Source organism: Lepidothrix coronata, unplaced genomic scaffold (genome assembly GCF_001604755.1).
Source record: "Lepidothrix coronata isolate B3197 unplaced genomic scaffold, Lepidothrix_coronata-1.0 Scaffold186, whole genome shotgun sequence".
Taxonomy (NCBI): domain Eukaryota; kingdom Metazoa; phylum Chordata; class Aves; order Passeriformes; family Pipridae; genus Lepidothrix; species Lepidothrix coronata.
Window position 1 is genome coordinate 497,404 of NW_016690366.1, and position 19,859 is coordinate 517,262.

Below are 19,859 nucleotides of genomic sequence, written 5' to 3' on the forward strand. Positions count from 1 at the left end.
AACAGTAGATAAACATCACTGTAACATGTTATATTCACTTGAGCTCATCCATTTGCCTCCCCAAACCCCAACATCTAACTCACCAAAACCAATATAAAAATAGTTTCAGCTGATATGTGCTAGGAAAGAGGAGTACATTTTGTGTGATCTGTGAAATATCTGCTCTCGGTGTTTTCAGACTCATTTAGAAATGGATGTTTGAAGAACCCTTTTCCTTGCTCTGGAAATGAGTACTATTAACAGAGGAGATCTATAATTATGATGGGCTATAATCAGTAGCTTCAGTCAAGTGAAAAAACTTCCTTTTTCACGGGGCTAGATTTGCTCTGCACTTACTAAACTTAGCTCCTTAAACTGTACAAATTGTTTGTAACTCTGGTGCAACCAGAAAGGCAGTGACTATTAAGACTAATAATTTGAGTTTGGACTTTTTAGCTTTAATTTGGTCTTTCTAGAAACTTAGTTTTCTCGTCTGAAATGTATTTAATAGATTTTGAGGGGGAGAGAGGGCTGGGTTGGCTGGTTGTTTTTTCCAGTTCTGGTTAGTTAATAAGCATAGAAAAGGTAAAGCAAATTGAAATGAGAGTTGGTACATGTGGATACAGGTGTTTCACACCTTTGTGGCTGAAATTCCTGCACAGTGGCTACTTAAAAGCAGGCATGAGATGCATTTTAGACTAATAGTGGAGATGTTTTTAAAAATGTGATTATTTCTATGAAGAGAGTTAAACAGTTAATAAAGAGTGAGTAGTTTTGCTGATTGCACATTCAGAAACGTTAAATAAGGTTTTCATAGATAAGGTTTTCATAGGCAGCCTCTGTGAGAGAAAGGCTTAAGATGCAAGGGGGAGAACTGTCAATAAATTACTAAAATATGTAGCAGAGTGGCTAAAAGGGCATTTTCCAAATGGACAGTTGCTACTTAGATCGCTGCTACAACTGAAGAAAATGTATCTCCATATCCATAAATCTAAAAGATGAGGTTTCAACCCTGAAACAGGTGCATCGATGCTTTTAATGCTGGCAGACCCCACGGAAATCCCTAGGATTGGTTCTAATTTGGAAATACGTTTTTTAAACTGCAGATGTCACCTTGAAACTGAATTTTCACTACCTGCTCAGCTCCACACTGTGCAGTTTGTCTCCTGTCACTGTTTTCCCTGTCTGCAACACTCCCAAAGCCAGTCTAATACCAGTAAAAGCTCAGTTTAATGGCTCTAAACTGAGGTAGCAGCTGCTGGTTGTCATTATGGAGGTGCCAATTACAGTTCTGCCATTAAGTGCAATTTCTCTTTTGCACTTAGTGAAAAATGTTCAGCTTGTTTGTTGTTCAGGACAATACAGCAAGTGCTTGCAAAATATATGGAACAGAGTATTGGAAGTTTATAAAATCCATTAGTCTGCTCTCGATTTTAACCAATTTGGTTCAGAAATCGTGTATTTGTCTCTCTTGTTTGTGTTCTGGCAATACTGGCAATAGGGGAGAAACATGCTCTTGCTTTCTTTATAGCTAGCTTGAACTGAAACCTTGCACTTAGACTATATTTAAAGTAAATTGATTGTTAATTAAAGGAAGTTAATAACAATTGCTGTGGCTAATTATTTTGATTATATACGTTACTTGTCAACAGTTTGTGCTGCACTTAAACGAAGCTGGAATGGCACTAGAATAAATCTCACAATTGCCAGTTCCCTGTGGCTGTACAAAAGGACAAGAGTGCAGATTTTTAATGTCCAAATTTGGAAATGGGATACGTAATTTTCCAAATTTAGAGCCAGATTGTCATTAAATGGCACGTTTTAAGGGAACATATAAATGGTTTTGATCAATAACAATAGGAAGGTCCCTAAATACAGATGAATAACATCTTATAGTATAATAAATATGTCAAGACTCTTCTGGGCAAAATGTGGGGAAAAATCTGTGTCAGTAAAATTCAGTTTAATTTCATGTAGAAACACTAATGTTGGAGTATCCTAATCATAACTATGATTAATTAGTAGTGTCATAACAAGGCAGAGTTCATTCTCTGAACTGTGATGTGGTGTATTAATGTACCTCTGGTTAAATTAAGCCATGAATTATTGTCATTTGGAATGGAGACATTGTTTTCAAAATTATTTTTATTTTTTTTAAATTAAAAGGCTTCCGATCTTTTATTTTAATCATTTCAGCCTTGAAATATAGATTATTTATTTAAAAAGGAAAAAAAAATCAAATTAGAGAAGCAAAATGGGTTAGGAGATGAAAAAGAATAACTCATGTGACATCTTTAGGTTACAGAGTCATTAATGAACTGCAAGGTACAAATGTAACACCTCTGTCACTGTTTGGTTCCTTAGGATAACTATTGTTGAATTACACGTGCAGGACCTTAGGAAAAGGTGTTATTATTATTTTTGTCATAACCTGAAATCCCAAAGCCTTGCTCTGGTCCAAGTTAAATTAATTACATGGATAAATGTAGCCAATTTTAGCTTTGTTAACTACTTCTGCTGTAACTACCCCTCTTTTGCTCTGGTTGTGACATGGAAGGAAATAGCAGTTTTTGCTTTAATTAGTGATCAAACATTGGCACAAGTTGCCTGTAGAAGTTGTGGAGTCTCCCTCCTCTGAGCATGACTCTAATTTTTTAAAAATATTAAAAAATAGTAACATACATATTTGTATGTTAGTACAAAACTAACATATCCATCTTTAGCTGTAACTAGTGAGAAGAGGAAAGAATTTGCATGTTTGCAGTAGTATTTTTTTTTTTAGTACATCAGAGGTAAATTTATCCTTGAAGTTAAAAGGGCAATTTAATTATTTGCTATTAAAATTAAGGGCAAAGTGTAAACTCTCTTTGAACATGTAAAAAATAGGTGAGAGTCAACGAGAGAGGGAGCAGGGACTGTCCCACCAGCCTTTCAGTCTGTTCTTCACGCCTGATTTCACCTTCCTTCAGGATCACTCTGGGGGGAATTTATGGGTGGCATCATTTTTTTTCCCTCGTTCCCGTTATTTGAGCTGAAACAAGCAGGAGTCCATATTCACTGAGCCACATCACTGCTCTCTCAGCTTTGCTGTGTTGATGGGAAATGTCACACTGATACATTGCATAATTACAGCTGCCCCCATTTTATAGGATTATTGCCTTGCTGGTGTTGCAGGAAAGATGCTGAAATACACTGCTTTTAGATAAAGTTATATCTGACTAAATTTGTATCCACCTCAACTGTGATACCACAGTTGTTTTGTTACTTATGTTGTTGCATCATTTTCGGGTCTATCTTCAGATTTTAGGAAAACCATTCAATAATTATCCTCCTAAAAATGAAATAATTATCCTGCATCACAGCTAATCTGGTACAGGAAGCCTTTGAATATCCCCCAATTGTTGTGGTAGATCTAATTACACCAGTTGTACCTGGATAATTCCATTGTTCCAGCTACTGCACAAATATACTCCTTCTTACATCCAATACAGAAACGAGTCAAGAATTCCTGTTGCCATTTTCCGGGGAAGTTTGAGCAGATCTGGCAGTTAAATGGTTGTTGATAACCATGAGGGATATTCCACATGGAATATCAGGGGGGCTGCTCATGTATAGAGAAGGCAGCTCATGAGCTCAAGATTAACAACTTAGAAATGCATGACCTCATTATTAAACGATTTTGTTGGTGGCATTTTTGATCCCAGCCTTCAGATTTTACACCTCCTGTGAGCGTTTCACTGTGCTTTCATTGTAGGTTGTCTAGATGTGGAATGAGTTAACAAATCAATGCCAGCCAGTCAGCATTTGGAATAAATTGCCTTGGGTTTGGTGGGCTTGTGATGGTGGCTCCTGGTGCCTGCAGTAAATAGTGAGAACTCGAGGTGACTTCAATGATGCACATTTTCCCCAGAAATGGAGCTGCTGTGGATATTAGGGTTTTTTGGGTCATGGGAAGCAAAAGGAATTAGCTGCTATATCCCCTTTTGACGTATTTCCAGAACAGAAATGTGGGAGACACATGAATACAGGGCAACACTGGTGAAATTTCAGCCATTTATTTATTTATGTGATCTATTTATTATTCACCTCTCTACATTCTCCTTTGTTTTAGTCCTGTTTTATGCTGGGGTCTACTGCTGATGTGATTGATTACTGACACATCTGTGTAAAGCCATTTTTTTTTTCTCTTAATCCTGTTCCACCCACCAATTGTCAACTCAAACACCTTTTGTCCTCCTGCCTGTGACAGTGATGTTTAAGTGTCTAAATCATGCAGGAAGCATACATAAAAAAAGGAAAAGACTTGATAATACAGGGGGAATTAACTAACCCCACATTTCCTTTTGCCATCACCTTCTTTTTGATTCCACCTGTCTGAAAATATGTGGCACCATTAGAGGTGAACATTGTCTTTTTTTTTTTTCCCTGACAAGTCTGTAAGAAGCTCTTCACAATCAAAGCCTAAAATGTTTTATTTTAGTTGAGCTCTATTAGCATTTCCAAAAACATATCAAATGCCCCCCTGCAATATTTTTCTGGCTTCTGTGCAGCAATGTATAAGATCATTATGTACCATGTGAAACAAACCCTGTTATATTTAGAAAATACGTCCAGTCTCGGTTACTACAGCATGTACAGCACCTGTTAAAGGGTTCCCAGATGATTTTGTTGACTGGTTTAGAGCCAAATTCCAAATGTTTGGACAATAGGCCTTCGTAATTATAAATGTGCCATCATTGGACCCCCCAAAAATGGTGCAAACTGGTCAAAGCCAGGAATTTGGAAGCTCATTATCCTTAAGGGATTCCAAAGACCTCCAGTTCTTTGGAATTGAAGTCCTTTGCTTGAGAATGAAATGAGGTAAAGGAAGAGACCCGTATCAGTAAAATGTATAAATATTTTTAATCCTCTGCCAGCAAATTTAGTAAAATTTACTAAATATGGAGATAAATTTACTTTCTGATGAAAGGCATAAAAGTGAATGGGAACACCTACATCAGTCCACCCAGTGGTGTGCAAAAGAATAAGAAAAACCATCAAACCTTTAAGCTTTTAAGTGTTGGGCTTTAAGTGCAGTGAGTGAACTCAGGACAGAATGTAAAGTCATGCACCAGAGTCTTCTGGTGCCACAGTGATTACACAACCAGCTCCAAGTTGTTATCTGTTCTTTTCAATCCCTTATGCTGACCCCAATTCAAACTGACTCTTGACTTTATTTTAACTGAATTTCGCCAGCATTGTACTTTGCAGTGATGATTCTGAGCTGTGAAATGGCACGTATGTTGTCAGAAAGTTCCTCTCTGTGCTCCGTATGAACCAGAGGCAACTTCTTAAGCAGGAACAGGAAAACACTCAAAATTCCAACCAGTCCAAGGACAAACTGTGATCTTCTCCATCAGTCAGGTGAAAAATATTATTTAAGATCTGTCCTCAAGGGTTGCAAAGATCAGAATCTGCACAGATATAAAGACTAATTTTTATTCCTGGAGACTTTATGGAAATGAATTCGTAGCATTTTAATGGGGCACAGCTGATTCCAGGTGTTTGTAGGGAAACTGTTCTTATCAAAATCCATGGCTTTTGCCAAATTTCCTCCCTATCCCACCAGAGGGGGAAGGGGTAGTGAACAACAAACTGTGTGATACTTGGTTGCCAGCTGGGGTTAAACCATTTCTCTGGCTCCAGAATCCCAGGGAAATTCTAAATGAAACTAGACCAGCTGATGGCTGGAATTATTGTGTTCTTATTGCCAACACATCTTTTGAAACCTTTTCCCATTTTGTGACTGGAAACTTTATTGAGCCAAGCAAAGTTTTCTTAATCCTTGGCTAAAAAGAACTCCTTTAATTCTGAAGCTTTCCTCCAAAATAAACAGTAATTTTTAAATCTGTCTTGGTTTACCTTGAAGTCAGTTAAGGAAACCTGTATCTACAAAAAGCCGAAATATTTGATTACAAATGCTGTATGTTTTTATCTTGCTCTAGATGTCTTACATTAAACCATTGGTTCAAATTATGTAATGAATTTGATAGTATCACAGTTTTTTAGTAGTTCTTTTTACAGTGCTAGGAATTAAAAATATCACATGGTTTGAACAGCATTCAACCCTCTTGGTTATTTTACATTTTATATACATCATGTTTAAATTTGCACTTAATTCTATTTTCTCTTCTGTTTGAGTGAATAGATTATGGAGTGGAAATCTTTTGCAATTTAATTTTGAAAATCTTTGTTTTCATCTGTCTATTTGTCTGTTGTGGTTCTGAGTTCTAATAGAACACCTGGTAGGGGTATAATACTCTAGCAAAGCTCATTTTTTATCTTAATAAATTGGTATATTTCCAACCATCATTATTCTAAAGGAGTAGTTCAATCTGTAGAACACAGGAGAATTACAAAAAAACAAATTAAGACTTAGAAAATATGTGAAATCCTAACATTTTAATTTGGAAAAACTACTCGGATCTTCTTGCAAAGTCCTCTCTTTCCACGTCAGAAGGGGCAATGAGAAAATGAGGTTTAGAAGTGTTATGGTAAAAATGAAAGCACTGTAATTTCCTAATCTAATTTTAAATATCGAAGCCTCTATAAATTACACCTGCAGTTTTAACTTTCTTCCTTCTTAAAACTCGTTTATTAGTCAATTATTTTTCAGCGAAATAATTCTAAAAATTCCCTTTGTAATCCAAATTCACTGTCAGGTCAATACTGGCTTTGGACTGGTGTTTTTAAGCCTCAGTAGCACAGCTGTACTTTGACCTAGAAACCTATTTTGGTCCGGTGGTTGTAACAGCTCTTATTTAAACATCTGTCCGCGGTTTCTTTCACACGCGAGGATTTGCTCGCGATCGAAACGTTGCCGTCGAATAACACAAGGGCTCGGAAGAAACACTTGAAAAAAGATTTTGCAAGGATCAGGGGAAAATCATGATTGGAGGAAGACACTGGATCGGGCTCTTCCTGGTAGAAGACGGTAGAGTTTGTAGCTGATTCGTGCCTTGAAGGAGGTCCTTCACTGAGCTCTTAAAAAGTCACAATCGACTGAGTCCTCACTGCCAAAGCTCAGTTTCCCTCCTCTGTCGTCAAAGGCTTTTCAACCTCCCAGGAGCCAATGAAGTCATTCCTACTTAATTATTCAAAACAAACCCTTTGGGCTGCCCTTGGAATTGTTTTCCAGGCGCCACGGACGGAATTCGGCGAGAAATAAATTTAGATAACGGGCCCAGCAGGAAGTTTCAAAGGCAGCAGCTCCCGCAAAGGATTGCCCAGAACAATCTGCGAGGAGGATGGGTTTGGCGTGGGGATTTTGAGCTGAAACAGTGCAGGGAAGGAAGTGCTGGTTGCCAGCTCTCACCACCATATGCTTTATTATAATGTGATGTACAAAGAATATGGAGGCAGCAGCTGCTCTGGAGGGAGGTGGCCGCTTGTTAGGTTTTGAAACCTTTCCGAAATGTCTGCTCCTTTTCTTTTCACTGGTATTTTTTTCCCCCCCTGCTTACATATTTGCATTGAAAAGATGTTCCCTGAAAGAAATCTATTTTTAGGCCGCAGTAAGAACAGCAGAGTGTGATCTACTTTTTGCTGAAATAAAAACGATTTCGGAAGGGCTCTGCTATTTAGTTTTTTTATGTTGTGAAATGTGGGCAGCTTTTTGTTTTCTTGATATCCATTCACATCAGGGCATGATGAAATCATATATATAAATCAGTTATTGTCTAGGATTGTGTGTCTTTCATTGGTTTCCATGTGTGTTCTGGTGACCTGATCTCATTCATATTTAAGGCATTTTTCAAGATTCACTGACTTCAGTGGCAGAGACAAACAAAGCATCAGTGAGGATTTAGGTCTAAAATGGAAAAAGTTGGATATGATATGGACAGAGGAATTGATCTTTCTCAGCGTTTCCACCCAGGCAGGGAAGTTGATGACTGTTCCTGTGAGAAACCTGAAGTCCTTGGCATGTCTCAGGAACTATGTAGCTGCAATGCCATGAAAATGAACCTTATTTATCTAAACAACACTGTATTTTAAGGAGTATTTTTTGACTCCTAACCGAGAGTTTCATATCCTCTGAATGCAAATCCTTCCAGATACTACAAGCACTTGCATTTTGATTTAGGGATTCTTAAGTGAATGTGAGAATCCACTGGGAAGTTACATCATCATATAATGAGATTATAGTGGGACAAGTTGTTATAACAGATAATAAAACTAATATATCATATTGTCATTTTTACTGCATGCTGGTGTTTTACATTGACCCTGGAGTAACACTCAAATGCCATTGCAAGACCAGTGTGGCCCATATAACTCAGTATAAATGATGGTTCATAGAGAAGAAAGATGTTACAATCCCTTTCGGGATGATAAATCTCTTTAAGACAAAGATTTTTGGGTTATTCTGTGTTGTTCTCCACAGATGCATCTTTCACGAAAAAAAGATGACATTAATTTATCTGTCACCAGGTATATGTTCTCTTGGTGATAGAAAGATGGTTCTAATGGAAAAAAATTCATGTTTATTTGCTTACTTTAGTTCTAGAGCAGTCTACTGTTATCTGTCTGACCTTCATTCTTCAAGCCAGCTGCAGTTGGTGGTTATCTGGAACACTTACATACTAATGCTTGCTTAAAAGATCCCCCTTTCCCTCTTGGAGCAAGAAGCCAAATCTCAGCAGAATTACTGATTCTCAACTTTAATCATTCCCTACATAAGCCCTCATCCCACTGAGGGATGACATAGGGAATTCCATTTACTTAGGAATCCCATTTCTGATGTAAACTGGATTTTAAAGTCTACACTGAAACTAAACTTGGATTCTGAACATAGTCCTGCAAAATGTGAGGTAAATGTTTAACTCACACCGAAAATGATGACTTACAGTCTTGTCTTGAATCCAATCCACATCTGTTTTCAGTGCAAATTAAAACTGTGAAATGACTTCTTGTTTTGGTTCCCATAAGAGAAGTTTTGACCCTAGCTTAAGGAACCCTTTCCTAATTCTAGTGAGCATAACAAAATTTAAGTTATCAACAGTCTATAGTTCACACACTGGGCCCTTTAGGTCGATCTGGAGTCATGACAACACAGGAACATTTGGTTTGGAGTGTATTACGCTTCCAAGAAAGTTTGTACATGAAATGTTTGTTTATATTTTGGATGCGAAGGTAAAGCCTTCCTTGTCCCAGAAGGACTGAGAGTTATCAGGAGTTGCACAGTGTTTAGAGTAGTCCATTTTTTTTCTAGTACAAAGCATTTCTTGTCTGAAGCAGCACACTAAAGTGTGCTAATTCTAAAAATGGGTACTTTTAGATATAGACCTATTTTTTACTGTTATGGTTGGACGCACATTTATTTTTACATAAAGATGCCTGCTAAGAAAGAAAGGACAGAACTTTCTTTAACTTACCATTATAACCATGAAAATCAGCAAACCAGTGTAACTCTAAGCAAGGGAGAAAAGGAAATCCTCAATTTGCAAGAAGTTGAATTACTTGTTTTTGAGCCTAAAGAAAGTCACTTCATTTTTAATGATGTATCGCCCGACCATCTCAAGCTATTGAGCTGCCAATGGCTAATTTGAAAGAAAAGAAATGCAGGAGACCAGTGAAATGTTTCTCATTGTGAGCAGCAATGCTTCAAGTCTGTTAGAGCTCTGTGGATTTTTCCCCTGCTTTTAAAAACTGGAAGATGTGTGGCTGCACAATTTCGGATCTTAGACTGTACGCTGTAGCTTCGTTAATTGTCTCCTGCTTATTATTAGAGAAATCAATGTCTAACTCTTTTCTTCTCTTCAGCCACCAGAAAAAGAGGGTGGGCTGCCTCGCCAGGTGGGCAATAAGACAGAGTGTGGCCTCTTGGGATTTGTCCTGGATTTGAAGCAGGATTATGAGCCTGTCCGGAGCCTCATCCCCGAGGAGAAGCTCTATAAAGTTTACACCTTCAACTCCGTAAGGAAGTCGATGAGCACAGTTATTAAAATGCCAGATGGTAGCTTCCGAATGTACAGCAAAGGGGCCTCTGAAATTGTCCTCAAGAAGTAAGTTCAGTGGATTAGTTGCCTTGTTTCTCTAAAATGCAAAACATTCTGGCACTAATAAGTGGGAATTTTCAAATTTGGAATTTACTACTTCCACCAGAAATATGACACACTTTAGTAGTATAAGGTGTTCATGTTCTTTTTCAGGTTTTTTTTTAAAGTGCTCACTCTTGCAAAATTGGCCTGTTTTTATCATTGGCTGCCAAAAATTTGGGTCTAATTCAGTAGTTTACATTTGGGTTTTTTACATTTAGCCCCTTTGGAAAATAAATATTTTTCAATTTCAGTATAAGTTTTAAGCTCATTAATTACGTGGATATTGAGGAAATAATGGATGAAGGGCACTTGATGTCTCTGTAATAAGTCACAAACAAATTCTCTCTGATATTTCAGCAGTGAATCTTCTAGAAATTTCCACTAGAAGCTTAAAACTTTCCTTCGGATTAGTGTCAACTGAAATGAGCTGATACAGGAAGATACTTTTCAGTACTCATGCAAACACAGAGTCAATCTTTTTTTTCCTTAAATAAAACAGATGTTCCAGGATCCTCAATGCAGCTGGGGAACCTCGTGTCTTCAGACCACGGGACAGAGATGAAATGGTGAAGAAAGTCATAGAACCCATGGCCTGTGATGGGCTGAGAACCATCTGTGTGGCTTTCCGAGACTTTTCCAGCAGCCCAGAGCCCGACTGGGACAACGAGAACGACATCTTATCTGACCTGACTTGCATTTGTGTTGTTGGCATTGAAGACCCAGTAAGGCCAGAGGTATATCCAATTCTTACGTTGTAAAACGTTTCTCAGAGAGCCGAATATAAATTGAACCACAGGTTTCTTACAGGTTTTATCTTATTCTTTTAAATTAGTTCCGTCAAAGAAGATGAAAGGGAGCTTTAGAAACAGGCTTTACTTGATAAAAGGCCAAATTACTAACCTGATAAAAATCAACTATGGATCAACAGATATTTAAATAAAGAAATATAGGGCTTTTTGAACTACAGGATGGAGATGACTTAACCTTCTGTCGAGGAGTAGTGTACAGGAAGACAGCAGAAATTTTAATATGCTCCCACACATTAAAGAATTTTCCTTGTAGTAATTCAGTGATGTGCAACTCTGCAAGCAGAGATGTGCAGTGATTATAATTACCATGACTATAAGGACAACATGCTCATTTTCTCCAGAAATTGGAGTTTTGTGGTTTATTGTAACAGTTGCCACTTTACTAATGGTCTTAAAATTGTACCTGATGACTACTCAGAAAAACTTGCTTTTAATATATTTGGACAAGGAAAGGCTGCCATGAAAAGGCTGAAGGTTTCATGGATACTGTGCTTAAATGGCTTCTATAAATCCGACTAAAATTTCAACTCAGCTCAACTGAGAAAATCAGTATTAGGTGTTCACACTGGAAGCATGTGCCTGCTACTACACTTGTAAATTATATATATATAAATATATATATATATATATGGTGCTTGATAATTAATGGTGACAGTGGAGAATTAATTCAGTTTTAGGGTTTAGAAGCAGTGACAGAAGGTAAGTCCCAGAGTTGAAGTGCTGAGTGTACAATCCAGGTGTTTCCACTCTCTTTGCTCTGATCCTGCTGTTACTTCAGCACACGATTAGTGGCTGTGGTTTGCTTTGGAGTGAGGTCAGGGAAAGATAACTCAGATTTTTCTTGTCAGTTCTGATGCTGCACAAAAAGTAGTTTGTTGCCCATCTTTGTCTCTTTTGATTCTTCTTTAACCACGTCAGAATTTTTGTATTTGATTCACTGAGAATTGGTGGCAATTCTAGACATGTTAGGGTTTTATTTTTTTTACTAAAACATGAAAATTACAGATTTTTCTGACTTATTTCCCTGAGTTCTTTATAAAGTAGGTTTTTACAAATTTGTAAGAGCTGTAACTTTGGGAACTAACACAATACAACTACAGGTACCAATATAACTGTTCTTTACCTGATAATGGACATTACTGAGTGTATTTTTCAATATCAAGGTTATAATATAAAAAAACCCAAACCTTGCTTAGGTGAAAACTGTATGATAAACTCCTTATCTCCACTAACACCAGCACTCACTTTATCTGTCATCAGATGGTCTCTTGCTGCTAATCCATCTGTCCCTACGCCTGACATTGCAAGTCTTGAAAAATGTTTTAAAGCATCCTTAAGAAGTTGTGTCTGCAATGTTCCTTTAATGCTTTAGCTCATAGATATATATACAACTTAAAAAGATTTTCTCAGTGACCACTGGAACTGTCAATGAGTCCTCTATCCCTCCAAAATCAACTCATGATACACGTTAGAAAACGGCTTTAAGTGTGGTGACGTGTGGTGTGAGAGACTGAGGGGTTGTGTAGCAGTGGGATTTGCAGTTGTTATTGAAAATAGCTGCAAACTGTCCTTTCATGTGATTATTATGAGTGTGTTTTGTAAGAGAACTGCTCTCATCTCGTAGGGAGTAATTTCTTTGGAGTATGAGGTAAAAGTGAATAACACTGCTAAAATTAAAGAGGTCAAATCTGACTGCTATGTAAAGAATCAGAGGAGATGAAGGCAGGAATACATCTTATTTCTAAAGAAATATTTGAATAGTGTATTGAATTTCTTGTGGTTTAACACCAGAATATGCAGTAACACTTCTTACTTCATTGCAAGACACACAATCAAATATTTAGAATTTCAGAATTCTACCAAATGTTGGTAAAACCCATCTGGGTTTTGGGACTCTGTGCTTTGTTTTGTTTTTTTTTCCCCACCTTATCCCTTTTGACTGTTTCAAAGTGATAATAACGTCATGGGAACATCTAACACAATGTTTAAATAATTGCATCTAAAACAATGTTTGAATTATTACTATTATTACCACTCCACACACTAGTAAAAAGCAGTAACTGTACCACAGGAAAAAAGAAATGAACCAAAAAACCCAGAGCCAGAATACAACTATAACTTTCAGAAAACCTGCCTAGATATGGAATGTCTGACTCGGTTGGAATATCATAATATACATGTATGAAATCACCATTGTTGATGCAAACTCAAAGATGTTGAGTAGTTATAAGGAATATCAATATTTTGCCAGAATTAAGCCCAATCATTGATAGAGTCACCACTGGAGTGTATGAATTTTCAAAGTGCTTTCTCTCTGGCAAAAAAAAAAAAAAAACAAACCACAAAAATTAGAAATACTACTACAACTACTGTTTTATTGACATTCTCAGCATTCGTGGATATCAGAATTTATTCTGACAGAAACAATGATGTCCAGCAACTCTCCAGATTTGTCTGGAATGCCAACCATGGACGCCTGTGGCTTTTGCATTATTCTCAGGTTAATTCACACACCAGTTTATTTGTTAGTAGGAGCTGGATTTATCAAGCACTGCTTGCTTGATATTTATATACACTGTGTGTGAGTGTGGGTTTTTTTATTTGTCTTTGATAAATACACAAGAAGAGAACAAACAAAATGATGTCTTGTTCCTGCAGAGGTCCTCTGTTGATTCTGACAGCCTTTCTGGCTTGATTTTAATGAGTCTGAACTGCCTTACACTGATTTGCCAATGAACGCCCACAGTCTGTTATTTCTGGGAGATGAACGTAAATCACTTCCAAATTCTGCCATTTATTTGTCACCTGATTCAGAAGGAGATTCCTGCACTGGATGCTTTATGCATGCATGCATGCATTGGAAGTTTTTCTTTGCAGACAGAAAATAAACCAAGATATTGTACAATGTGTGCTTAAGCTCTGCAAAGCTGATGGAAAATATCTGCTTCCACTGCCCACTCAGTCTGCCAACACTCTTTCTCCCTTACAGCAATAAAAAAATATGAACAATATTTTAACTGTAATTACTGTACACAGTATTAAATCAGATACCACCCACCAGCTGTCCAGAAAATGACAGAAGAGGAAGACAGAATGATTTCTCTCGTTATATGCAAGTTTGAGATGTGTTTGAAACTGGCTTGTCCTCCCCTGACCTTGTTTAATAGGACTGGCACTTTGTGGGAATAGACCATTTTTTTCTGTTTGCACTGTAATTTATTTTTCTCCTTCATGGTTCATACACTGTTCTGCTTTTCCAGATAGTCATCTAAATCTGTCATGTCCTATGCATGAGGGTCACCACAGTTAAAGTGGATACTAAGGGCATTTCAAATTGACAAATGGGATATAGTCAGGATTATTAATGTGGAAACTGGGTAGATCAGGAGTCATTTGCTTAAGTAATAGATTTAATCTGATTGTACATTCCTGTCTAGAAATCTATTTCATAATATTAAAAGGCTTGAGGTCCAAATAATGCTTCCAGGGTACAACTTGTGGGAAGAATATTCTCAGTGAGAGATGAGGGAACTGGAAGATAAAACTCTGTCCCTGAATTCTTCCCTTGGTTCTGTAATTTGTATTGACAGAGCCATTCTGCAAACAGCACGTTCTGGGGACACGTTCTGAGAGTGGGGTGATTTTCCTTGTAATCATGGGAAAAGCACTGTTATGGTCCTCAATTAGGTGTTGGTTCGGTGAGGCATTTTGGAAAACAAAAGCTTCACAACTGCCTGTAATAAATATGCAGAAACGTGATGTGAAATTATCCACTGATTTGAATAACCATGATCTAGGGTATGATTTAAGGGTGAACAGTTTCAGTCTGAGATATTCAGCTTTTGTGGCCCCAGGAAATCCTTAGGAGTGCAGAATTTGCCACTCTGGCTCAGAGCAAGGGTTGTCACGTAAATGTAGTTTCCTGCCCTCAGCAGTGTCACATCCTTGTGGCCACAGAGGAAATTAAAATATCTAGAAATGCACAAAATTAGCAGTGCAAGCTAATGGTGCACTGGTGTCTCTTTTTCTTAACATTTTTCACACTAACAGATGAGATTAATCCACTTTAATTGGCGTTGAGTTCTGCAATATTCTTATATCTATGACAGAGGTTGTGACCAACAAGGTGCACTGAACTGGCAAGAAGAATATAGACAGGCTTTCATATTGTAGCCAGTAATGTCCATTTTATTACCCTTTCTAAAATAGTTTAAAAAAAATATTTATTTATACACACACACACACATATATATATATATTTATATTTATATTCATCTGTCCTTTTCTGTATTCTGTACTAAGGCAGTTCATTTTCCTGTAGCTCTGTGAAGGACTTCAGTCATCATGATGAGTCCTTAGACCCTTCTAAGGTAAAAATGAAATTTAGAGAAGTGGTGATGTGTTGAACATACTTATTTAGGCTGTTCTTGATGTATTAAACACATTTCTTATTCTTCCCTGTCAAATAATATTGCTTTTTTATCTTGAAGAAATAATGCTTTCATAATAATGCAAAAATATCCTGAGACAGAATTAGTTGGTTAGTGATATTAATTTATAAATGATCATGAATTATGATATAGTTTAAGGGAATGGATTTTTTTTCCCCATCTGAAATTGAGCTGTAGACATGGAGCCTTTCTGTAGGCTTCATATACCCAAATAGCTGTATTAAAAGAATTTTATTTAAATGTTAGGAATGAATCTCCCAGATCTTGTACATTTTAATTATAAAAATCTTTCTTTTTTTTTTTTTAAAAATAAGATGTATATGATGCCAAGTCATTATACATCTTCTGTATTAATCTCACAGACCCTGTTACACACTGAATACTCTCTCACTGTGCAGCAGGAAGAGTTAATCTTGTGCAGAAAGGAGCAGAACTAAAGTCATGTTTCATTTTTAAGGTTTTGAAATACATAAAATACGGATGTGATTTTAAACTCCTATGTTTAGAAATTTCACCTGTTGATAAGCACAAATTAGTGTGATAGTGTTGAAAGAAAACTTGGCTCAGAAGTCAAATAATTGTCTGCATAAAATATGTGTATTCTGCATTCATATTCCCACGTATGTTTGGCTCAGCACGCTGTACTTTGCTGCTGAAGGTCAATAAAGCTGCAGAGCACTCATTTGTATTCAAGTCAGGAGAAACTTTAGGCAACTGATCGAAAAGACAGGTTTTTTTGCTTCTTCATGCAAGGTTTGCCTTGCCCGTGGTGTAACCTCAATTCCCTGAGAGCCGAGTAACAATAATAATCCATAACATGTCCGAGTTCTCTTTTTGCCTCACGAATTTCTCAGCCTCGAAATATTCCAGCTGGGAACACCTGAATGGCACTTCAGCTCTTACCCGGGAATCTTCTTTCCTGCTTGGCAGGTCCCAGAAGCCATAAGGAAGTGCCAGCGAGCTGGAATCACAGTCCGCATGGTCACCGGGGACAACATCAACACAGCCCGGGCCATCGCCATAAAATGTGGGATCATCCACCCGGGAGAAGACTTTCTCTGCCTCGAAGGGAAAGAGTTCAACAGAAGGATCCGAAATGAGAAGGGAGAGGTAATTCATAGTCTAAATCCATGGATGTGTGTGCTGGTTTAAAGGTAAACCAGCAGGGGAAATGAGCTCAACTCAACGGAGAGATTATAAGGCAGAATAACAATTTAATAAAATAATACAATAAGTACGATTATACAGACAAACAGTTGGTTTTAACCCACAAAACCCAAATGTATAACCCAGCACCCTGGGGCATGAACAGAGTGGTGTTCATTGGGCCCCGAGTCCAAAGTAAAAGGAGAGGGAAAAACCCTGTTGGTGAGAGCGCTGTTGCAGTCTGGTCAAAAGTGGTGATTGTAGTCTGGTTGAGAGTGGTGGTCTGCAGTCTTCCTCTGGATCCCACGAGTGGTTAAAAAAGTCCCAAGACTCCAAGATTATATATCCTCCAGTTCAGGCAGGAATGCCCAGTGCCTCCCTCAGGGCGGGGAGTTCCACAATGGGTGCAAGGAAAGGAGCATCCTCCTATCTCGCAGGCCTCTGAACACCCAGTTTATGGCCTGAGGAGTCAGGGCTTATGTGGGCAGAGGGTGTAAATGGCCTATTGAGAACAGTTTCTGGGAAATGGCATGGAAGGCTATAGAATACACACTTTTGGGTTACACCCATCCAGTGATGAACTGGGCCCAGCTGTTCTAACTAGGACAATGCATAATTAGAAACCAGTGAGAACACTGCAATATTTCTCCTGCGCTGGCGTGTTCCTCGGATGGGTAAAGGCTCCTTGGAAACATTGCCGCTTCTTCCTACCCCCAGCCCTTTCCAGTTCAAAACAGCAGTGAAATTCCAGTCTTTACTTTTCCTCATGCAGAGCCGGTATCAGTTCAGTGCTGGCCTAATTCTGAAGTTTTTAGATCCAGAGCACTGGTCTACAAGAAATCAAAACTAAGCACATTAAAGGTCTGTAGTAAGGAGGAGAAGGGGCTCAACAGCAATTTTGCTCCTAAAAATGGAGTCTGTTCTGAGAACCAACTGCTCTCATTTCTTTAATTTATTCCACTTTATCTAATGTACTCACATTAACGATTTGCATAAAAATCTATTCTTCTGAGGATTTTTAACTCCTCATAAATGATGGAGCTCACGCACAGGATATTGGAAGTCAGCTCTAAAAAAGTAAAATCTATGCTGTCTCTTTGAGTCCATCATTAATGAGCAGACACAGTCCTTTACTCCTTGCATTGATGGATGGAATCCTGAGAATGTTGGTATATGCAGCAGATTTGTCCTTGTTCCTGTTGCTGTACAGAGAAAATTTTGCCATTGTTGGTGCCGAATGAAGAACTTGGATTAAAATGAAGAGTATAGCAACAAACTCGTAAACATGTTTGGTAAGCTTTGAGAAGTTCCCTGGTCCTATATCTGCAGTCATGTGGACTTATCCATAAAGATGTTAAGAAATGCTGGTTAGATACTGTGGCAAAATTTCCCTGTTAGTCAACAGCTGAACTCTGGTAGTAACAAACTGCCTTTTTTGAGCTTGATGACTGTTGTAATTTCCCTGTGCTTTTGGAGAAAAGTTGCAGGTTTGAGCAGTGAATTGTCAGACACACAGACACTAATATATTATGCATTTTGCTAATCACAGGTTAATTGTTTTGGGTTTGGTTTTTTTTTTTGTGTGTGTTCCCCTCTCCAGATTGAGCAGGAGCGGATTGACAAAATCTGGCCAAAGCTCCGGGTTCTTGCTCGCTCGTCCCCCACGGACAAACACACTTTGGTGAAAGGTGGGTGTGTGGAAATTAATGCCACAGTTACTGCAGCACATCATCTGCCTTGCAAAGATTTTACTGTCACAAATATAGCTGAGTTGTTACCTTTAGCTGCAGATCTCTCCTTAATGCCAGGAAGTTTTCTCGGTAACCAGGTCACTGCTGTTTGTGCTCGACCTCAGCCTCGAGATGGAAAATAATAGGGAACTCTTTGGCAGGAGTAGGAGAAATACCAATAAGATGTTTGGCAAATAGATGTAGACAATCTCATATTTGCCTTGTGACTTTGAATTGGACTGGAGTGAGGCCCTAGATGGGAAGGGAAAACATGTGTTCGCTGGTCAGAAAGCAAATAGTGTTGAGAAACAGGGTGTTACTCATATCAACAAGAGGGTACATAGGTTTTATAGTCTTTGCCTATACCTTTAAGATGAGAACAATCTCAGGGTGAATCAAGTCTCTCAAGTGCATCTGCTCTCCGACGATTATTTTTAAAGAATATTCCAAGATACAGAAACTTTTCCTGTTACAATAGCAGATTTTGTGATGGTGTGACTCGGAGCTGCCCCCATTAGCATTACATGAGTGAAGATGGGGATTTTGAGCCAATTCCCTGTTCCTATAGACTCACTAATTGTATGATTTGCACTGGCTTCCTCTAGATTTCTGGCTGCATTTTTAGAGTCTGTCCTGTAAAAACTGCTCTATACAAATGATGTTCTCCCCCCGTGCTGTCTGCAGATGGAATGGTTCTGGAAAAGAGGGATTGGTTTCCAATTTTCTTTATTGAGCCTTTTTCATAACTGTAACTCGCAATTTTTGATGACTTGACATCTTATTCTGTTGACTTTGAAGCTCACACTTGAAAGCTGATGAAATCAGACAGTTTCTGATCAGCAAAAACGTCATTTTTAGCCATGCTGGGATGGGGGATTGGCACAGGTGGAAGAACCATTGGCAGATGGCTCTTTCCTGACTTCCCGAGGAAGAAAGAGCTGGATTATTTTGCTAAGGCCCTGCAAGGTCTGGAGAGCCCCTTCTTAGCAAATCTTGGAGGAGCTAAAATTCAGGATAAGACCCAGCTGATCAGTGACACATTTTCAGTTGGTTGACTGCTTAAATAGGTATTCACATTTAGATAAGGAATCCTCTGGGTGTACAAGATTTCCTGGCCATGCCTCCATACATGACTGATTACAAAGGCTTTTGAGCATTATGGAATTTTTAAAGATGTCAGAATGTCTTTAGAGCAAAAGTTCCACTGTGAATTTGAAGATTGGATCAGTTGGGTCCTTTGGGATTGAAACTGGTGAGTGTGAAGAGCTCTGGAAACATTGAAATTCTCCTGAACAATCCATATCTTGTAAACCCTGGCACTAATGCTGGATAGGGCAGGTGGAGACATACTGTTTAAACTCTATCTCCTCCTTTTCCATGTATGTTTTATAATGTCCACAATTTATTAGTATAGTAGTAAAAATGTGTAATTTATAAATGATATACATATTTGGGGGAGATGTGCTGGAAAACATTTTACTGATAGGTACTGAGGATTGAAAATGTTTGGAGAGCATTGTTAGCTCCATATATCAGGATGAAAACAGCACACAGTCAGCTGAAGTCTCCTCCCTTCACTTGTGCCTATAAAATCCTGTCTTAGACCTCTTAAAGAACAGATAATAGTACAGCCTAATAGTTTATTTGTTTCAGGAACACAACAAT

The 19,859-nt window shown here is 38.1% G+C and overlaps 1 protein-coding gene across 16 annotated transcripts in view; it reads left to right on the plus strand.

Annotated features, from left to right (window-relative positions):
* Window positions 1-19,859, plus strand: part of ATP2B2 (ATPase plasma membrane Ca2+ transporting 2) — a 410,039-nt gene that overhangs the window by 345,097 nt on the left and 45,083 nt on the right. For all 16 annotated transcript variants that reach the window (XM_017830953.1, XM_017830962.1, XM_017830965.1 and 13 more), the window contains 4 exons: window positions 9,781-10,022; window positions 10,558-10,792; window positions 16,249-16,428; window positions 18,065-18,152. In XM_017830953.1, the coding sequence (XP_017686442.1) occupies window positions 9,781-10,022; window positions 10,558-10,792; window positions 16,249-16,428; window positions 18,065-18,152 (745 nt within the window). The remainder of the gene's footprint in view (window positions 1-9,780; window positions 10,023-10,557; window positions 10,793-16,248; window positions 16,429-18,064; window positions 18,153-19,859) is intronic.